This window comes from Panthera onca, chromosome D4 (genome assembly GCF_046562875.1).
Source record: "Panthera onca isolate mPanOnc1 chromosome D4, mPanOnc1 haplotype 2, whole genome shotgun sequence".
NCBI lineage: Eukaryota > Metazoa > Chordata > Mammalia > Carnivora > Felidae > Panthera > Panthera onca.
The window spans coordinates 26086947-26104439 of NC_138351.1; the positions used below are offsets into that span (position 1 = coordinate 26086947).

General features: G+C 41.1%; 1 protein-coding gene across 2 annotated transcripts in view; it reads right to left on the reverse strand.

The window, feature by feature from the left end:
* Positions 1–383: 383 nt before the first annotated feature.
* Positions 384–17493, reverse strand: part of SLC28A3 (solute carrier family 28 member 3) — a 52816-nt gene continuing 35706 nt past the window's right edge. The window contains exons 10-18 of one of the 2 annotated variants that reach the window (XM_060609955.3): positions 17112–17192; positions 15037–15162; positions 13273–13403; positions 11946–12114; positions 11370–11567; positions 5159–5240; positions 4091–4189; positions 3729–3849; positions 384–2888 (exon numbers count right to left, since the gene is read on the reverse strand). In XM_060609955.3, the coding sequence (XP_060465938.1) occupies positions 2762–2888; positions 3729–3849; positions 4091–4189; positions 5159–5240; positions 11370–11567; positions 11946–12114; positions 13273–13403; positions 15037–15162; positions 17112–17192 (1134 nt within the window). In that variant the 3' untranslated portion in view covers positions 384–2761. Of the gene's footprint in view, positions 2889–3728; positions 3850–4090; positions 4190–5158; positions 5241–11369; positions 11568–11945; positions 12115–13272; positions 13404–15036; positions 15163–17111; positions 17193–17493 lie in introns of those variants that run through there. The other variant, XR_009603125.3, reaches the window with a different exon arrangement.

Consider the following 17493-nt stretch of genomic DNA (forward strand, 5'->3'; position numbering starts at 1 on the left):
CTCAAACAAAATCAAACCCCCAAAGTGGATCCTTGTCCTGAACGGAGTGGTTAATGCAGATACATAATATGTCAAGGAATATTATGATGCCTTTGAAAAAAATTATTAAAGTTTTGCCAGTGGACTTGAATATTCACAAAGTATTATTATAGAAGAAAAGTAAACTATAGAGAAATGTGAGTAGCTCCAGTATGGTAAAATCCTCAATGATAGATATGTTTATAAAATATGACCCGAACGTGAAAGGAAAGTACAGAAAGCTATATATCAGGTTATCTAACTAGGGTTACCCATGTGTGGTAGGCCAGAGACAGGGAAGAGGAGGGAAGGAGAAAGAAAATAAGATATTTAACTCTCTCTCTCTCTCACAGACACACCACACACACACACACACACGTGGGAAGGGAAGGCTAGAGCTAGAACTATATATAATAACTTGGTAGGAATGTCCAAAGTATATTGCCAAGTGAAAAGAAGTTGAAGGTGATATGTAAGTAGACTCATTCTAGCTATGTAGAAGCAACAACTCCTCAACACTCTTATGTGTGTTTGAAGAAAGGTCTGTGTGTGTTTGTCCCTTTTTATTACAAATGGGTATTACATTCTGCACTTGAAAAAAGAAGACTTGAAAAAACAGGACAGTGAGGATTAAATTTTCCTTGAAATAAAAGAGTTTGGAGAAGAGCCATCAACATCCAAAGAACGATAATGGCAACAGGTGGACTTTGCAAATTAGTTGGCCAGAGAGGCACGCTAGAAACAACAAATCTCTTTGAGAAGGAATAAGAAGAGAGTGTCAGGAATAAAACAACATAGGAAAATACAAAGAATTAAAATGAGGAAAAAAAGAGTTAGAAAAACAATAGTCATAGTAGACCAGAGAGAACCAACATATGAATAACTGGCACCCTTGACGTACTACATCACGGGCTTTTATGAAGGGTGACACAAAAACACAGAGAGCAGAGGGAAAAGTCATGCAAATATGTTTTCCTAAAATAAAGTCTAAATTTTGCAAGGGCACATGAGTTCCAAGAATAATTTGATACAAATGATCAATAGTTATAAATATCCTAGTATATTATACTTAAGATAAAGAGTCTTTTCAGGGCACCTGGGTGGTTCAGTAGGTTAAGTGCCTGACTTTCTCTCAGGTCTTGGAGCCTGGAGCCTGCTTCAGATTCTGTGTCTCCTTCTCTCTCTGTCCCCTGCCCCCCCTCACACTCTCTCTCTTTCTCTGTCAAAAATAAATAAACATTAAAAAAAATTTAAGAATCCTTTGGGTATTTAATTTCATCCTTTACCACCACCGCCACACACACACACACACACACACACACACACACACCCCAAGGTATTTACATATATATTTCAAAAAATTGTGCATGAACAAGAAAGAAAGCATAAATAAAATAAATTACTTCAGGTATTCCCAAACCTTTTCCCGCATTTTTTCTTACTTGTAAATCACCTTTTGGCTCAGTCATTGGTGTTTGTGTTTCCTCACACAATGTGGTCTTTGAGCTATTAAGAGAATTGGCAATGAGCATTTCATTAAAGAGCACCCTGCCATTGACTCTGGATTCTTCTTCTGACACATATCAAATCTCAGAACCCATTAAGGTTCTTCTTTGATACTCAGTAAGCGACTTTGATGCTGATTCTTTCCTGGTTAATGGAAGTATTGGTGGAAGGGTTTCAATAACCAGGAATTATTCCTCTTCTCAAATGGTCCTTAAGTGGCCTTTGGAATGAAAAGTAGTGCCATTTTCCAGTGTTGTCACCAGTAACATAACCAAATTTATGCATGAGTAGGCTTTCAGTTACACTCTATAACATGTTGATACATTGAAGAGACATGGAAATCATGCATCCACATAGTATATCATGTTGTTTCTTCAAAATACTCACTATCCCTCCCGAGGACAGGATAATTCATCCATAACCATTGACATTGTGCTTGTCATATGATTAACTTCAGGTAATGGAAGGTAGTAGAAGTGAAGGGTTCTCCCTAGCAGAAAATTTAAGGGCCACCTTTCCCCCCTGTCCCAGTATACCCCACATAGTGGCTGCTCCTTTAGCCTGTGTTCTGGAAGTGAAGACAACATGAAATACAGCCCAAATCGACCCTCCATAAGCATATGGTGTGAGGGGAAAAATAAACTTGTAAGTCACCACGGTTTTTGGCTTATTTGTTATTACACCATAGTTTGGGGGTAAGCTGACTGGTCTAACTAAGCACATGGGATTTAAAACCTGGTTTTAGAATGGTCTAAATGTAATCCTGGTGCACTCTTGATTTCTGTAGGACCTCCCCAGGGCAGGCAATGACTGGGTGATAAACGATTCTCCATGTGAGATTCAAGGTCCAGGTGAATGCAGTGACCTCCCCTGAGATGTTTGAGAAGTGAGCCACTCTGGGTGTGGCTGAGCCATACTCCCGTTGTCATGAGCAACCATTTATATCTGTATTCTGGTCAAACTATCATAAAATTCTAGGGTCAGAAAACATCTCTGGGACTGGAGACACATCTTGAGATATCATAGTGGTTGTCAGTGGGGAAGGGTCTGGGGAAGGGAGGGCCGGAGAGGGGGATGATGCTGGAGATCTGCAGTGTTCATTCCTGTTTTTCTTCTTTCCAATGAAAGCTGATTCCATGATGGGACTTTCCATCTGTGAAGAACAGTTTTTCTTTTCCTCCCCAAAGTAGAAAATTCAGCAACTGTACCTAGAGTTCTGTTGGAGAAGTAGCTGAACTCAAAATGCATTAGGGATCCAACTGCAGTTCAGTGTTGGTGGAGTCAGCAATATGCAGCAGCCCCTTAAAGAAGTCAAGGTGTGGTTTCCTCCTGGGATGACGTCACCAGGACCATTGACAATAGTGCTGGTGGAAAGTGGAATAAAACAGTTAGTTGAGTCTTTGAAGACAGAGACAGTAGATGAGCAGAAGATGACACATTAAAAGTAGCAAAGGGCAGGAAGCTGATTTCTTCCCTCACATTCAGGTTAGGGTGGATTAAGGACAGAGGCACCAGAGAATTAGTTTTTGACTCTGAAATCCTGTTTGGACTCAAGGATTCCCCCTCTGTCTTCCAGAATAAACAAAGAATCAATCCTCATAAAACACCTGCACCTTAAGAAGGGCACCTAGGGTAGGGATATTGATTTTGCAGATAGAAACTATAGAGGGTGAGAGTGGCCAGTAAGGGTCACTGGTGGTCCGTCATGCACTGTAGCCCAACATCATCACTGTCACCATGTCGTCAGGACAGCCTGCACGGCTTGATCCCCTTGAAAGAGAGGCAGTGCCAGCTAGCTAGTCAAGGGCATGGGCTCTGTGGGCAGAAAAACCTAAATTTTGTATCTTGATTGTGCTTACATTCATTTTGCTTGGGAAAGTGGTAGAGCCTTCTCCAGCCCCAATTTTATCAAACACTAAAAAGAGCAATAGTTCCTAACTTATGCTGTGGTTTCAAGGTTTAAGTGAGAGAATTCATACAAAGTGCCTATCGCAAAGCTGGGGCATAAGAAATGCTTGCGCAGCACTAGCTAGTATTATAGATCCTAGTCTTAGCTGAGAAATGTCAAAATGAAAGGTGGTTTAGAATTGCTGCACAAGTTCTCATTTTTAAACAGTTATAAAGTTATAAAAAGAAGTGGGTTGCATCTTTAGGCCTAATATGTCTGTTAATAATGGCAGAAGTTATAACCAAGAATACACTACCTGTTCAATAGACTTTGACAACAAGATACCACCTCAGTGGTGTTTGCAGGCAAACTGGAATTGAAGGCATTCTCCAAAATGAGATGGCAGTTGATGTCTACTGGGGTGCTGGAGAGCATCCCTGGAAGTGGAAAAGTGCCATTTATTTTATTAATTAATGTTACCGAGCCTTCCTTCTGTTCTTAGCTTCTCCACCATGCTCTGCACATTTCACTTGGCAATATGCTCAACAGCAGCTCTGCCTCTCAGCTTTCTGCGGTGGCATATGCTGCACATTTGGGTTGGAGGCATGCCCCCCCCCCCCCAAAAGCTGCCATTCTGTGGATTTGGGGAGATAGGACACAGAGGACGGCAGGCGGTACCTGCAATGCAGGCTGTCATGAAGCAGGCGACGGTCCCAGCGATCAGAGCTCTCACTGCCCCTGAGGCGATATCATGCTTTCTGGAAGGAGCCATGGATGCTGGGGAACATGAAAATATGAGATTAATGTTGAGATCGTTAATTAGAATTCCAAATTCCCAGACTCTGAGAACTGTTCTGAGGCTAGGCATGTCAGGTCAGTGACTTTTCTTTTTTTCCAAATTAGCTGGGAAAATCAAGATTCAAGAGCTTAGTGATGAATTAGCTGCATGTCCAGAGAAGTTCTCTGACATGGGAGGAAGGGAAGAAATTTGTTCATACCAGAAGGCCCAGAGGCTTCCATTTTCTTTTCTTTTTTTTTAAGTTTACTTATTTATTTTTGAGAGAGAGAGAGAGAGAGAGAGAGAGAGAGAGAGAGAGAGAGAAAGGGGGATGCAGAGAGAGAAGGAGGGAGAGAATCCCAACCAGTCTCTGGGCTGTCAGTGCAGAGCCCTACGCAGGCCTCAAACTCACAAACCGTGAGATCATGACCTGAGCCGAAATCAAGAGTTGGACACTCAACTAACTGAGCCACCCAGGCACCCCAGACTCTTCCATTTTCTACAGAGGAAACAAGTCCTAAGTTTTATCCTAAATTTCACCACAGTATATATGGCATGCAAGGCCGAACAAATTTCAAGGAAAGATCCAAAGATCTGCAACTCATCGTCACCATCTACTTCTGTGCAGACATCACTAACTATTCACAGCATTTTCCCACTTTCATTGGGCCTCAGAATCCTTCCTCACCTGGCCGTTAGAAATCTACTGCAATTGGCATACAAAGTGGAACCTATCTCACCCCTGGGTGGAGAAGAACTTGTACATTTGGACAAATTCTTCCTGAGGTTGGCTTGGATATACATGGGAAAACTATATTGCAGAGCAGGGATAAAAAATGGACCCCAAAGGATTTATTCCTGTCCCAGGGCCTTTTTTTCCCCTGACACAAATAATGTTACAGAACAAGATGGATATTGAAAGTATGTTTATGTTACATACATTGTTGAAGTATATTCTTTTCACTTACTGAGTCCGCCGATCACTATTCCTAGGGAACCGAAATTAGCAAAGCCACAGAGAGCATAAGTGGCAATTGTCTCAGAACGAATCTGTAAATAAGCATAAACATATTGGTGTATACATGGTGTGACCCAGCTTAGTAAATCTGATATCCTAACTAGGCTTCCTTTTCTGACTATGAAATCAATATTGGCGAGTAAATGTGCAGTGAGTGATGTCAAACACCTGTTGGTTTGTAGACTCTTTTTTTCCATTTCCCCTTGAATTTTGAGAGAGAGAAAGGGGCTGTGTGGATTCGGAGACTCTCTATAAAGGAGTTGGAATTGGTAGTCTTGGCCTCTACAAACGCTACTTTCTGCCCAATGATAACTTTTTTTTAAGTTTATTTAGTTTGAGAGAGAGAGAGAGCAAGAGAGCACAGAAGGGTCAGAGAAAGAGAGAGAGGATCTCAAGCAGGCCGCGCACTATCAGCATGGAGCCCAATGGAGGGCTAGAACTGGTGAAATGTGAGATCATGACTTGAGCCGAAGTCGGAAGCTTAAGTGACTGAGCCATCGAGGTGTCCCTGATGAAGACTTCTAATGTTCAGTATGACCTGGCCACCTGCTATAATGTGCCAGGCACAGTGCTAGCTACTGAAGATATAAAATTGGTCCCAGAAAATACTCACATTACATTTGTGAGACAAAGGACTTACTTAGAATGTATAAAGAGCTGTTATTATTTATTTATTTATTTTGAGAGAGAGAGAGAGAGACAGAGAGAGAGAATTCCAAGCAGGCTCTGTCCTGTCAGCACAGAGTCCAATATGGGGCTTGAACTCATGAACCTTGAGATCGTGACCTGAGCCAAGATCCAGAGTTGGACATTCAACCAGCTGAGCCACCCTGGTACCCCAAGCTGTTATAATTTAATGAGAAGACAAGCACCCGATAAAAAACAGTTAAGGAGATTTCACAAAAGACACGTAAATGGTCAAAAAGCACGAGAAGATATTTGACATCATTAGTCACCAGGGAAATGCAAATCAAAACAATAAGATACCACTAAAATGGCTAAAAAAAATTGGACAATACAAAGTGTTGATGGGGATGTGGAACAATTGGAAATCTTGTACATTGTTGGTGGGAATGTAACAGGACACAGCCTGTTTATAAAATACAAACATACTCAGCAGTTTCTATCAAGTTAATAGGCATAGCCTGTATGACCCAGCAATAACACTCTTCGGAATTTTCCCAGGAGAAATAAAAACATATGTCCACAAGAAGATTGTACGTGAGTGTTTATGGCAGCTGTATTCATAGCAGCTTCAAGCTGGAAGCAACCCAAATGTCCTTCAACAGGCAAGTGGATCAACAAATTATGGATATCCATAAGACAGAATACTACTCTGTGGTAGGAAGGAAAATAATGGATGCGTGAAACAAGATGAAGCGAGTCCATTTGTATGAAATTTTACAAGCAAAAGTAATAGAGAGTGAAAGAAGGGTCAGGCTGTCTGGGAATGAGGAGGTGGGTGGGGGTATTTTTGACTGCAACTTGCCAGGAGAGAAAATTCCTAGCTGTGATAGCAATGTTCTATATGTTCATTGTGGTTGTGGTTACACAGATGATACATTGATCAAAACTTGTATATACACCAAAAAAGGGCCTTTTTTGGTATGTGAATTATACTTCTGTGAAAAGGAATTATATTAATAAAATGGAAACTCACAGATATCTTAGGAGTTCCTTTCATGCTGGCTGTGGTAGTGTGCTTGCCTTTCTTTGGTCCCCAGCTCTAACCATCCCATAGGAATATTAGGTGCCCCTTTAGAAGTAGGAGAATGAATGAGTCCTTTCACAGGGCAGTAGGAAGATGGAAGGTAAATCCTTAGAAGCGTGAACATAGTCCTCTGGCTCTATTCTGATAGCCAGGAGGTGCTGCTCAGGACAGATCATTCTTTCTCAGGTTGAGGGACTGACCACAGGACACTTAGAAGATTAAGTGGACTCTATGGTCCACCAGAAGGTCACCCAATCTGGCAAAGGCACCCACACAACTGAGGCAATTATTTTCTTTTCCAAAATCCTGAAAAATCTATGATTTGGTTTAAAGAACAGACCAGGAAAATACTACATTCAAAAGTAGTGGTGCCTTTTTATCCTCCACCCCCCACCTCCCCAACTAACTGGATTTTTTAAAGCTCACATTCAAGACTCAAGTGGTCATGGTAAATTTTTTGTTGATTATAAGGACCCTCTTCTCTTTCGTGGTTTCTGAGAATGCCTTTGTTGAAATTTTCAATCAGTGTGCACATTGCAGGCAGGAAAAAATATTTCAAGTATTTGAGCAGTCTGCTGTTTCCGGAAAAGCTCATTGTCATTCCCTGCTCTCTCTAGTGCTTTTCATTTAGTTCAATAAGCTTCAAAAACAGGCAGGCTTATTAAGAGACTGTGGGGAGGAAGATGGCACAAAGTGCTTGAGATTCCTCTTTCCTTCTTTTGGAGCTCTGTGGGAAGGGGATACACAGATGTGGCCATGTAAGGTTTTAAAATAAGAGGAAAAGGAGACTGAAACGATTCCACTTTGCCTTCCCCCATAAATGTGCAAGATTATGTGATGGGAAGAGCTGCACTGGGAAAATAATAATGCATCATGCAGTTCTTGCACATGAGCAGAGATACCATACGTACAAGGACAGTCATTGCATTACTTCCAATGGCAGAAAATGGATAACAGTGTCCATCAACAAGGGACTGGTTAAATTAGATAATGTTGTGTTCATACCATAGAATACTATTCCACAGACACTGATGGGGAAAGGGATCTGAGATAGGTTATTATGTGCAAAGAGCAAGTTTAAGAACAATGAGCGTTATGGTTACAGGGAGAAGAGCTGAGTGGCAGAGATATAGGGGGGTGACTTCCTTTTCCTTTTCACCTTTTTGTGACTTTTGAATTCTGTATGATGGTATGTATAAATTAAGTGTAAATAAATAAATATACAAAGTATTACTTAAACATTTTTTTATAATTTACATCCAAGTTAGTTAGCATAAAATGCAACAATGATTTCCTTAATGCTTCTTACCTATTTAGCCCATCCCCTCTCCCACAACCCCTCCAGCAACCCTCTGTTTGCTCTCCGTATTTAAGAGTCTCTTATGTTTTATCCCCCTCCCTGTTTTTATATTATTTTTGCTTTCCTTCCCTTGTGTTTGTCTGTTTTGTATCTTAAATTCATCATATGAGTGAAGTCATATGATATTTGCCTTTCTCTGTATGACTAATTTCGCTTAGCATAATACCCTCTAGTTCCATCCATGTAGTTACAAATGGCAAGATTTCATTGTTTTTGATTGCCGAGTAATACTCCATTGTATATATATACCACATCTTCTTTAGCCATTCATTCATCTATGGATGGGCTCTTTCCATACTTTGGCTATTGTTGATAGTGCTGCTATAAACATTGGGGTGCATGTGTCCCTTTGAAACAGCATACCTGTATCCCTTGGATAAATACCTACTAGTGCAATTGCTGGGTTGTAGGGTAGTTCTATTTTTACTTTTTTTGAGGAACCTCCATACTGTTTTCCAGAGTGGCTGCACCAGTTTGCATTCCCACCAGCAGCGCAAAGTTGTTAATGTTAGCCATTCTGACAGGTGTGAAGGGGTAGCTCATTGTGGTTTTGATTTGTATTTCCCTGATGATGAGTGATGTTGAGCATTTTTTCATGTGTCGGTTGTCCATCTTTGGAGAAGTGTCTATTCATGTCTTTTGCCCATTTCTTCACTGGATTATTTATTTTTTGGGTGTTGAGTTTGATAAGTTCTTTATAGGTTTTGGATACTAACCCTTTATGTGATATGTCATTTGCAGATATCTTCTCCTATTCCATCGTTTGCCTTTTGCTGATTGTTTCCTTCGCTGTGCAGAAGCTTTTTATTTTGATGAGGTGCTAATAGTTCATTTTTGCTTTTGTTTCCCTTGCCTCTGGAGACGGGTTGAGTAAGAAGTTGCTGTGGGGCCAAGGTCAAAGAGGCTTTTGCCTGCTTTCTCCTCAAGGATTTTGATGGCTTCCTGTCTTACATTTAGGTCTTTCATCCATTTTGAGTTTATTTTTGTGCATGGTATAAGAAAGTGGTCCAGGTTCATTCTTCTGCATGTCGCTGTCCAGTTTTCCGAGCACCACTTGCTGAAGAGACTGTCTTTATTCCATTGGATATTCTTTCCTGCTTTGTCAAAGATTAGTCATATGTTTGTGGGTCCATTTCTGGGTTCTCTATTCTGTTCCACTGATCTGAGTGTCTGTTTTTATGCCACAAAGTATTACTTTTATTCTGGGAAAGAAAAGACGATGGGGTAAGGAAGAGCTCATTTTGCAGATGACATGCTACGTACATATTCTGACCTGGACAACACTGGGTTTTGCCTCAGGGACCCAGATCTTATGCTTCAGTCATGTGTTGCCTTTTCCAGGAGATGCTGTGACATCCCCACTGCTTGTTGGTTGGTAAACAAAAACTGCAGGGACTCATCCCCATTTTGTCGACTGGAAATAAGAAATGGGAAAAAACAAAATGCTTTTGCCATTATGACTCGACAGTAGCAGAAGCTACTGAATTCCTGTCTCCAGATCTCTCCTGTGGGTCGGACTCTGATGGGGGCTCACCCTCAACCCAAATCAGCTCTACTGTTGTGTCTCTGTTCTCTTAATTGTTCACAAGCCCGCTGGGCACTGCTGGGATCGTGAGCTTGCTCAGCTCATGAACAAAACTACTTTCTCCTGGCAACTGACAGTTGGGGATGGAAAGCAATTCACTTAATTTAGCCTATTGTTTACTTTTGGCGCGGAAGCACACTGGTTTGTGGTGGCATCCAAACAATGAAGACATTCTGCCAAGCTGCACTGCATGGCCAGTTGAAGAACAGACATTGAAAAACAGGAGACCTACAGAGCCACTGTATCCGATGTGTGGGTCAAACGACCTGGACCATAAAACACAGATCAGTACTCCCCTGGAGTGGGCAGTTCCATTTGTGTAGTATATGTGAGTAAATTTGCATGTTTGGTACTTTGCTGGGAAGATGATAGTGTTGTTCAGTGGCAGGCGATTTCAGAGCCTTGGGCAGCATGATTTTCCTCCTCTTTCCTTTTAAAGCCAAATACAGGCCTAGAACCTTAATTACAAGTGGCTTTTTAAAATTTTAATTTTGTTTTTTAATGTTTACTTATTTTTGAGAGAGAGGCAGAGTGAGAGTGGGAGACACAGAATCCAAAACAGGCTCCAGGCTCTGAGCTGTCAGCACAGGGCATGTATCAGGGCTTGAACCCACAAACCATGAGATCCTGACCTGAGCCAAAGTTGGATGCTCAACCAACTGAGCCAGCCAGGTGCCCCACAAGTGACTTGTTTCAATGAGTAATGGTGGTGGTCAGAAATGTCCACCATTTCCCTAAGACCTTCCACGTGTGTGACAATTCTGTTCTTCAGGAAAGTAAACATTGGAGATGTGGCTATATAATATGACCTAAGTAATGGCTTCCCCTGAGTTCCCTTAGCCCTTCCAAGGCCAAGTGGACATGACCATCTCCTTACAGCCTATTGACCTGAAGTCCTGACACCATTACAGGATGTTTGTCTCCAAAGTTCAGACCACTTTCCAAGATTTTCTCTTCCCTCATCCACTTGTGTCTCACTACTTCTTTAAGATGCCCAGGGACTGTCTTGCATTTGGGCAGTTTCTCAGAGTTCATAGAATTTCAAAAGCTGGAAGGAAGAGACTTTCAAGATGATTAGACTATGAGCCCATGAGGGCAGATGCCTTAGTACTCCTTCCCTCAGTGCATAGCTGCATTGCAGATAGGAGGCATATGGCAAATATTTGTTGATTGATTGATTCCAGTCCCAGTTCATATGACTCTATGTTCGGATCCACAGCTCTCAAAAGTAAATGATCACAGTCGTAAGGATTAGCTGTGTTTCTCTACACGCACACACACACACACACACACGCACACACACACACATACACACACACATGGATTAGTTCAACGCCATTGAAAATTATGAGGTACTATGTTCACTATGAGCCCATGAGATCAGAGACTGTTTTGTCCTCTGTTGTATCCCCAAGTGCCTATCTTGATACACAGAAGCACTAGTACTGTTCGACGAGTGTATGTATGTGATGAAGAAGTATTGAGAAATCAAAGCATTTACTCACTGACATATATTGCTGCACACCATTCACAAATTTGGGTCCAGCCTCTTTTCTTAAGTTGATCAATTTTGAGAGGTGTTCATAAGCCACAAATTCATTGAAAAATGTCTTATAGCCTATGAGCTTGGCAACCATAAAGCTGTCTTGCCAGTCCACTCCCATCATGAAGGAAAAGGGCATGAAGATGTAGGAGCATATTATCTATAAAACCCAAAAATAGATATTTTATTAGAATGTTGATTTGTTTCTGGTTATTCTGCCTCACGCTTGTGATAAGATCCCCCACCCCTGCCGCTGTGTCTCCTTTAAGCACAGAAATCCCTTCACATTGTCTGACCTATCTCTATCCATTAGGAGTCAAGGTCGGCATTGGTAACCTGGATTCCTGGCATGAGGTCAGGAGAGAATGGCTGTATGTTGGGGGAAGGAGGGTGATAGGGGGTGGCAGATACATGACAGGCATGTGCATTATGTAAGAGTATACTATAGGTTGTTAGGGAAGGCAATTCACAAACCTATTTTATTCTTAAACAAATATAGGCAGAAACAAAATGGAGAAGAGACATGATAGAATTATACCTCAAAACTCAGTTGTGGGTAGTCAAACATGTTTCCAAACCAGGACAGGGCCGCATTCAAAAAAGACAACAGGGCCAGGAAGGCAATCAAGTTCACAGCTATGTTTGCCACTAGGGAGATGGATGAGGATGCTCCCTGCGTTGCGGCTTCTAGGAGGTTCCTTGAATCACTTTATTAAAAAATAGCAATTCCAGAATTACCCAGGTGTTGTCAGCAGACGGACATCACAGCTGTAGAAATGGCACGATCAGAACTCACTTGTTTGGACAAACTCTCAGGCTCAGGCCTGGGTCAAAATACTCTTCTAAATTCCATGAAATCATGATGGCATTTATAATTGCTGAATGTAGGTGATGGGTATATGGGTGTCTAACTGTTATACTACTCTGTTAATGGGGGGAGGATTTATAGTTAAAAATCTGTGAAAAGATAAAAATATTGTAGATTTAAAAATTGTATGAAGGTAGCTACTAGAAAATATTTATAAAATATTCACAGTATAAGAACTAATAATTCGAGGAAGGCCTGAATATCCATGACCTCATTTAAGAAATGGAATATCACCATCACCTTTGAGTGCCTCTGCTTCCTTAATCTCATTCTCTTCTCTTTAATCTCAGAGGTACCTGGCTCCCTAGAAATTGCTCATCATTCCCCTTCTTTTTATTTTTCCTACATCATTTTATGCCTAAATAATATGCTGTGTATATTTACACATTTGCTAACTTTATAAGTGGAATCACACATATTCACTATGTGTATTCTTTGACAACTTGCTTGTCACTCATGGTTCTGACTGTCCCTACATACAGACAAGGAATGAACCTCAGCAACATGTTCACTGGTGGATTCTGTCATTTAATTAAATTCTTTTGACTATCCTAAATCCCTTTGTCTTTTTCACCCCTTTTTCTTTCTTTTGCACAGGGCAAAAGAGAATGAATTGAAGAGGGGTTAAAGATACTTATACCACACCTTAATTCTCCTTGTTATATAAGAAACTTCCAGAAATGGTTGTCCCATGTCTTTCCGATGGTCTTAAGTCTGGGCTCAATAAACATATATTTTTAAAATGAAATATCTACATTGCACAGTTAAGGAAATGTATTGACATTCAAATATTTGGGAAGTTTTTCAAGAATTGAAAAGAGATTTTTGTGGAAGTCTCGTAAAGTCTAATAGTCACTGGGAAATTAAATTCACTTTAATACTATAATTCACTGTGCTCTCCGATTAGCAACTTTTTGCTGTATTTTGAATTTGGACCCCCTCCCCGCCACCCCCAACTCCCCAGCTTGTATTAAGTAGATGAATGCATCCCACTTACCCACTTTCCATTTTCATGGCATTCTGGAGGGTTATTTTAGGTGTTTCCCTCTCAGGCCAAAAGAGTTTAGCCACAGCCAATGATGCAGGTGCGGACATGACTGAGGCAGTTAACAAGTGGGAGGCTGAAACCTGTGATTTCAGGAGAAAGGAGACCAACTGAGGTGTAGTCTTTCTGTTGTGTTCAGAATAAAAATGGCCCAAAAGGCTTACAAGAGAAGAGAAGGGCAGGAATTGAGCCTATGCCAGAAAAGGGTTTCTTTGGAGGCTTGGAAACACTCAGTGAGCCAAGTCGGCATGACCTTGGAGAGTCAGAGGGGGAAGGGAGGAATTTGTGTTAATTGACCACATCCTTTGGGGAGAAGCATAAAACCGAAATCCAATCATTTCAGAATAGGATTAATTAATCCTGTGTTGTAAGAACTTCCAAAGAAGATTCCTCTACCTCTCTGTTGACCTTTTGAATGTTTAAATAGTCCCTAAAGCCCATATTTCACTACATCATCAACGCAGATAGGGGAAATATCTGGGGATGCAGGCATGGATAGATCCCTCTCTGTCTTCCTTTTGCTTTCCTGAAATCCTTGGTGCCTTTATACCAGATTCATTTATCCAGAGTCCCTTTAATCTGTAAGTTATTTTGTTTTTGCATTCTCTTCCTCGTATTTTCAGAATTCTAGAATCCATACATCCCTCCCCGCTCCTATTCCATCCTGCACATTTTTGCTGGCAGCATTCCTACGGTTGTGACAGAGTGGACCATCCAGGGATTCAGTAGAACTGCTATTCTAAGATCACTTTCACCCTTTTTCTCTTCCCTGTCCCTGTTGGTTGGCTCTCTGAGGCCTGGATGAAATGGAGGAAAAAAAGCCCATCTATCTTATAAGAAGTATAAGTCACCTGGGTCACAAAGCTGCATGTTCTTCCATTTCTCCACTTATAAGCCACATGGCTTATAAGCTCTGTGCTTGGGACACATGCATCAGTTGTGTTCTGCAGCCCGATGCCACAGACCACCAGCTCTCAAACTGGCTGTCAATAATATAATATATATTAATATATTAATAATTATATTAATTAATTATTAATATATTAATCATTATATTAATATTAATTATATATTAATATATTAATATATATATTAAGAGATTCTGGTTTAATTACTCTGTGGTATGGGCCTGGGCATCAGATGGTTCTAATGTGCAGAAAGGTTTGAGACCCACTGCACTAGCCACAGGTCAGAAAACTTTCTCTATGAAGGGCCAGAGAGTAAACATTTTTGGCTTTTTCAGGCCACGCTACTCAACTCTGTAGCATGAAAGCTGTCAAAGAGAAGTGAAGAGAAGTAGCTGGTTTCCTGTCAAACTTTAGTTACCAAAAAAGGGAGCAATCGAGTTTGTCCCAGGGGCCATACCTTGTTGACCTCTGGTCTACACTGCCTTTGCTAGAGACAGTAATAAGGTTTTTTTTTTGTTGTTGTTTTTACATATTTGAATGTTCAGCCAAAATAAGCTCATAATATGATTTCATTCTGCCACATTCGGATATAATGCACGTTTAGGTGGCAGGGTTTTGAAAGTGAAGCCACAAAGCTCCTCAGGGTCTCTCCATTCAAATGCCAAAGGAACCACGACCAAATATTCAGCAAAAAGGACACTCTTTTGGCCTCCTTATCCAGTAGCAGTGGTAGAGAAAACACAGAAACAACAGCAGCAAAGAAAGAAGAAGTTGAATTTTCCATAAATTTATCTTTAAACATTCTTACCCCGAAAGAAATGTATGCACCTAACACACTTCCAGCGATGGTAGAGAACCCAGCAGTCATGATTGCATGGAGTTCAGACTTGGTGATGTGTGGTAAGTAGGGTCGGACCAGCAGCGGAGACTCTGTCTGGAACAAAGTGAGACCAGGTTAAACGTCCCCTTTTAAACCTTAGGAAGGTGGGCCAATCTACTCAAGATTCCATTTTCTAAAGCAGTATTTCTAAGAGTGAACCACAGGCCAGCTCCATCAACATCACCTGGGAACTTGTCAGGCATGCAAATTCTCAGACTCAATCGCTTCAGCAACGCTGAGAATGGGATGAGCAATCATGTGTGAACAAGCCTTCCAGGTGGTTCGGAGGCATACTCATTTGAGAACCCATACCATCGATGTCTGGGTCATTGAACTCTGTCAGTGTGCATATAGAGTTAGGTGTGAGGTTTGCAAAGTTTGCAAGGCCAATTCATATACGGCCCCCACCAACCTAGGATTGGAGTCTGATGGCCAGGTACATTTTTCTAAGGTTGGAACACTATTGCCCAAGTAACTATGCCCTGCTCTTCTGAACTGGTGATATCCAAGTCACTGTGATCTCCCATCTTCCAGCTTCATTATGACAGACCATAAACCTCTTTGCTTAAAGCACAGGGAAGTAGAGACACAAGTATAAAAAAAATACGAGCAATAGCAAGGGCAGGTGCCCACAGGCACTTTCCTAGTTGAGATTCAGAGGCCCCACTCTTCCCCATGGGTGGAAAGGAATTAGAGAGGGTGTAGTTGTAAAGGCTTGAATCCCATTAAGGAGGACAGACAGCCCACAATGTAGGGCTCTCCAAAAATAATAGCTGTACTTTTAGCATATTAAGTATAACATTGAGCACCACAGAAGCATGTGTGCAATTTTACAATTTTCCCCTCATTATTTGTAATTGTTCTGTAAGATTGAATGTATTGAGCTTCACTTCATGGACTAAATAGAAACTCAGTACATGAGTTCTCTGACCCCGCAGGTAGGAGTAATCAAGTCAAGATGGTGTTCTAATTAGTCCTGAGAGATTTTATGACTATAATTATAATAATTTCAACTCCTAGGGAAGGAAGTCTGGGCCCTGCCCTAAAGACTATACTCCAGGCTAGCACGCTGGGCTTACCAATAAGGCTCAGCCTGCCTGGAACAATTCTAAGCCTCAGACTTGGAGCCATGTGCTTCTCTGGGTGACTTGCTTTTTGCTTCAAATCCAATTTCCTTGGGTAGCTGTGCTGGCAAGCATTCATACTTTGGTTCTTGGGTGTGTGATTCCATTTTTCCCAAAGCCACATACCCTGAGCATTGAGGATGATTACCATATCTTACTTATTCTCCCCATAGTAATGCTGCTGTTTTGAAGGACACCCCCTAGCAGCATACTTCCTTGCTTAAATGGGCTTCAGGCAAAACACTTATCCATGTGATGGATCAGAAGGATGAGAATGCTTTTGCTCATCAGCATTTTTCTTCAGGCCCAGCCAAGACAGACTGTTGGCCAGTTCAGACAAGTTGAGAATAAACTCAAGTATTCATACGGCTGCAGGGTTATTGGTGGAAAGTCTTTCTTGGTCTCTTTCATTACCACAAGCATTATACCACAGAATGTGAGGCTCCCTGTTACATGTTTGCAGCTTCAGAGTAAGTGGTGAACTCCACAGGAGTGGGTGACCTGTTAGCCTCTGAAGGGTGGATCAGAGACCTCAACAATTCAATTAATTCAGAAAAGATTGGTTGAGAATGGGAGGAGCCCAGTGCTTTGCTAATTCGATAAAATGATTTTCCGTCTTTCTTCTCCATACACTTTCAAGAACCCAAATTTTACACTAGTGCACTGGGACACTTGGGAGGGATCATTCTCGTACACTCTTTTTTCTCGCTGGAATCTGGACATTGTCAATGCTGAGGGCTCCTTATTTTGACACCCTTCTGCTGACACATAAAAAAAAATAACACCAGTATATTTATAATATTATATTTTTTACTCTAATTTCTGGTAAGAGTATCCATTTCAACAGGTGTTTTGTTTTGTTTTGAGATTACAACTTACCTGTCCAACAAATATATTGCCAGCAGCAACTACAGATTCAATAGGAGATGATCCCATAGTAACTAGCATTACCCATCCAACCTGAAAAGAGATAAGGGACAAAGTCAGTGAAGAGTTGCTTGTATACACAAAACTTCAAAGTAGGGATGAAAATCTTTGGAGGAAAATGCCTTCAACAATTGTTGGCAGGCCAGTGATGGTGCTAAGTGTGAGTATATCTTATCTACAGTTTACAGAGTAGGCCCATCAAATCCTCCTATTTGAGTGATAAGGCTGAGTCATTGTATTTGCCTTGAATTTATACATTCACTATAGAAACAAATCTGTACTGAAACACTGTATGAGAATAATAAATTCTAATAATTGCTTACATTCTTGACAG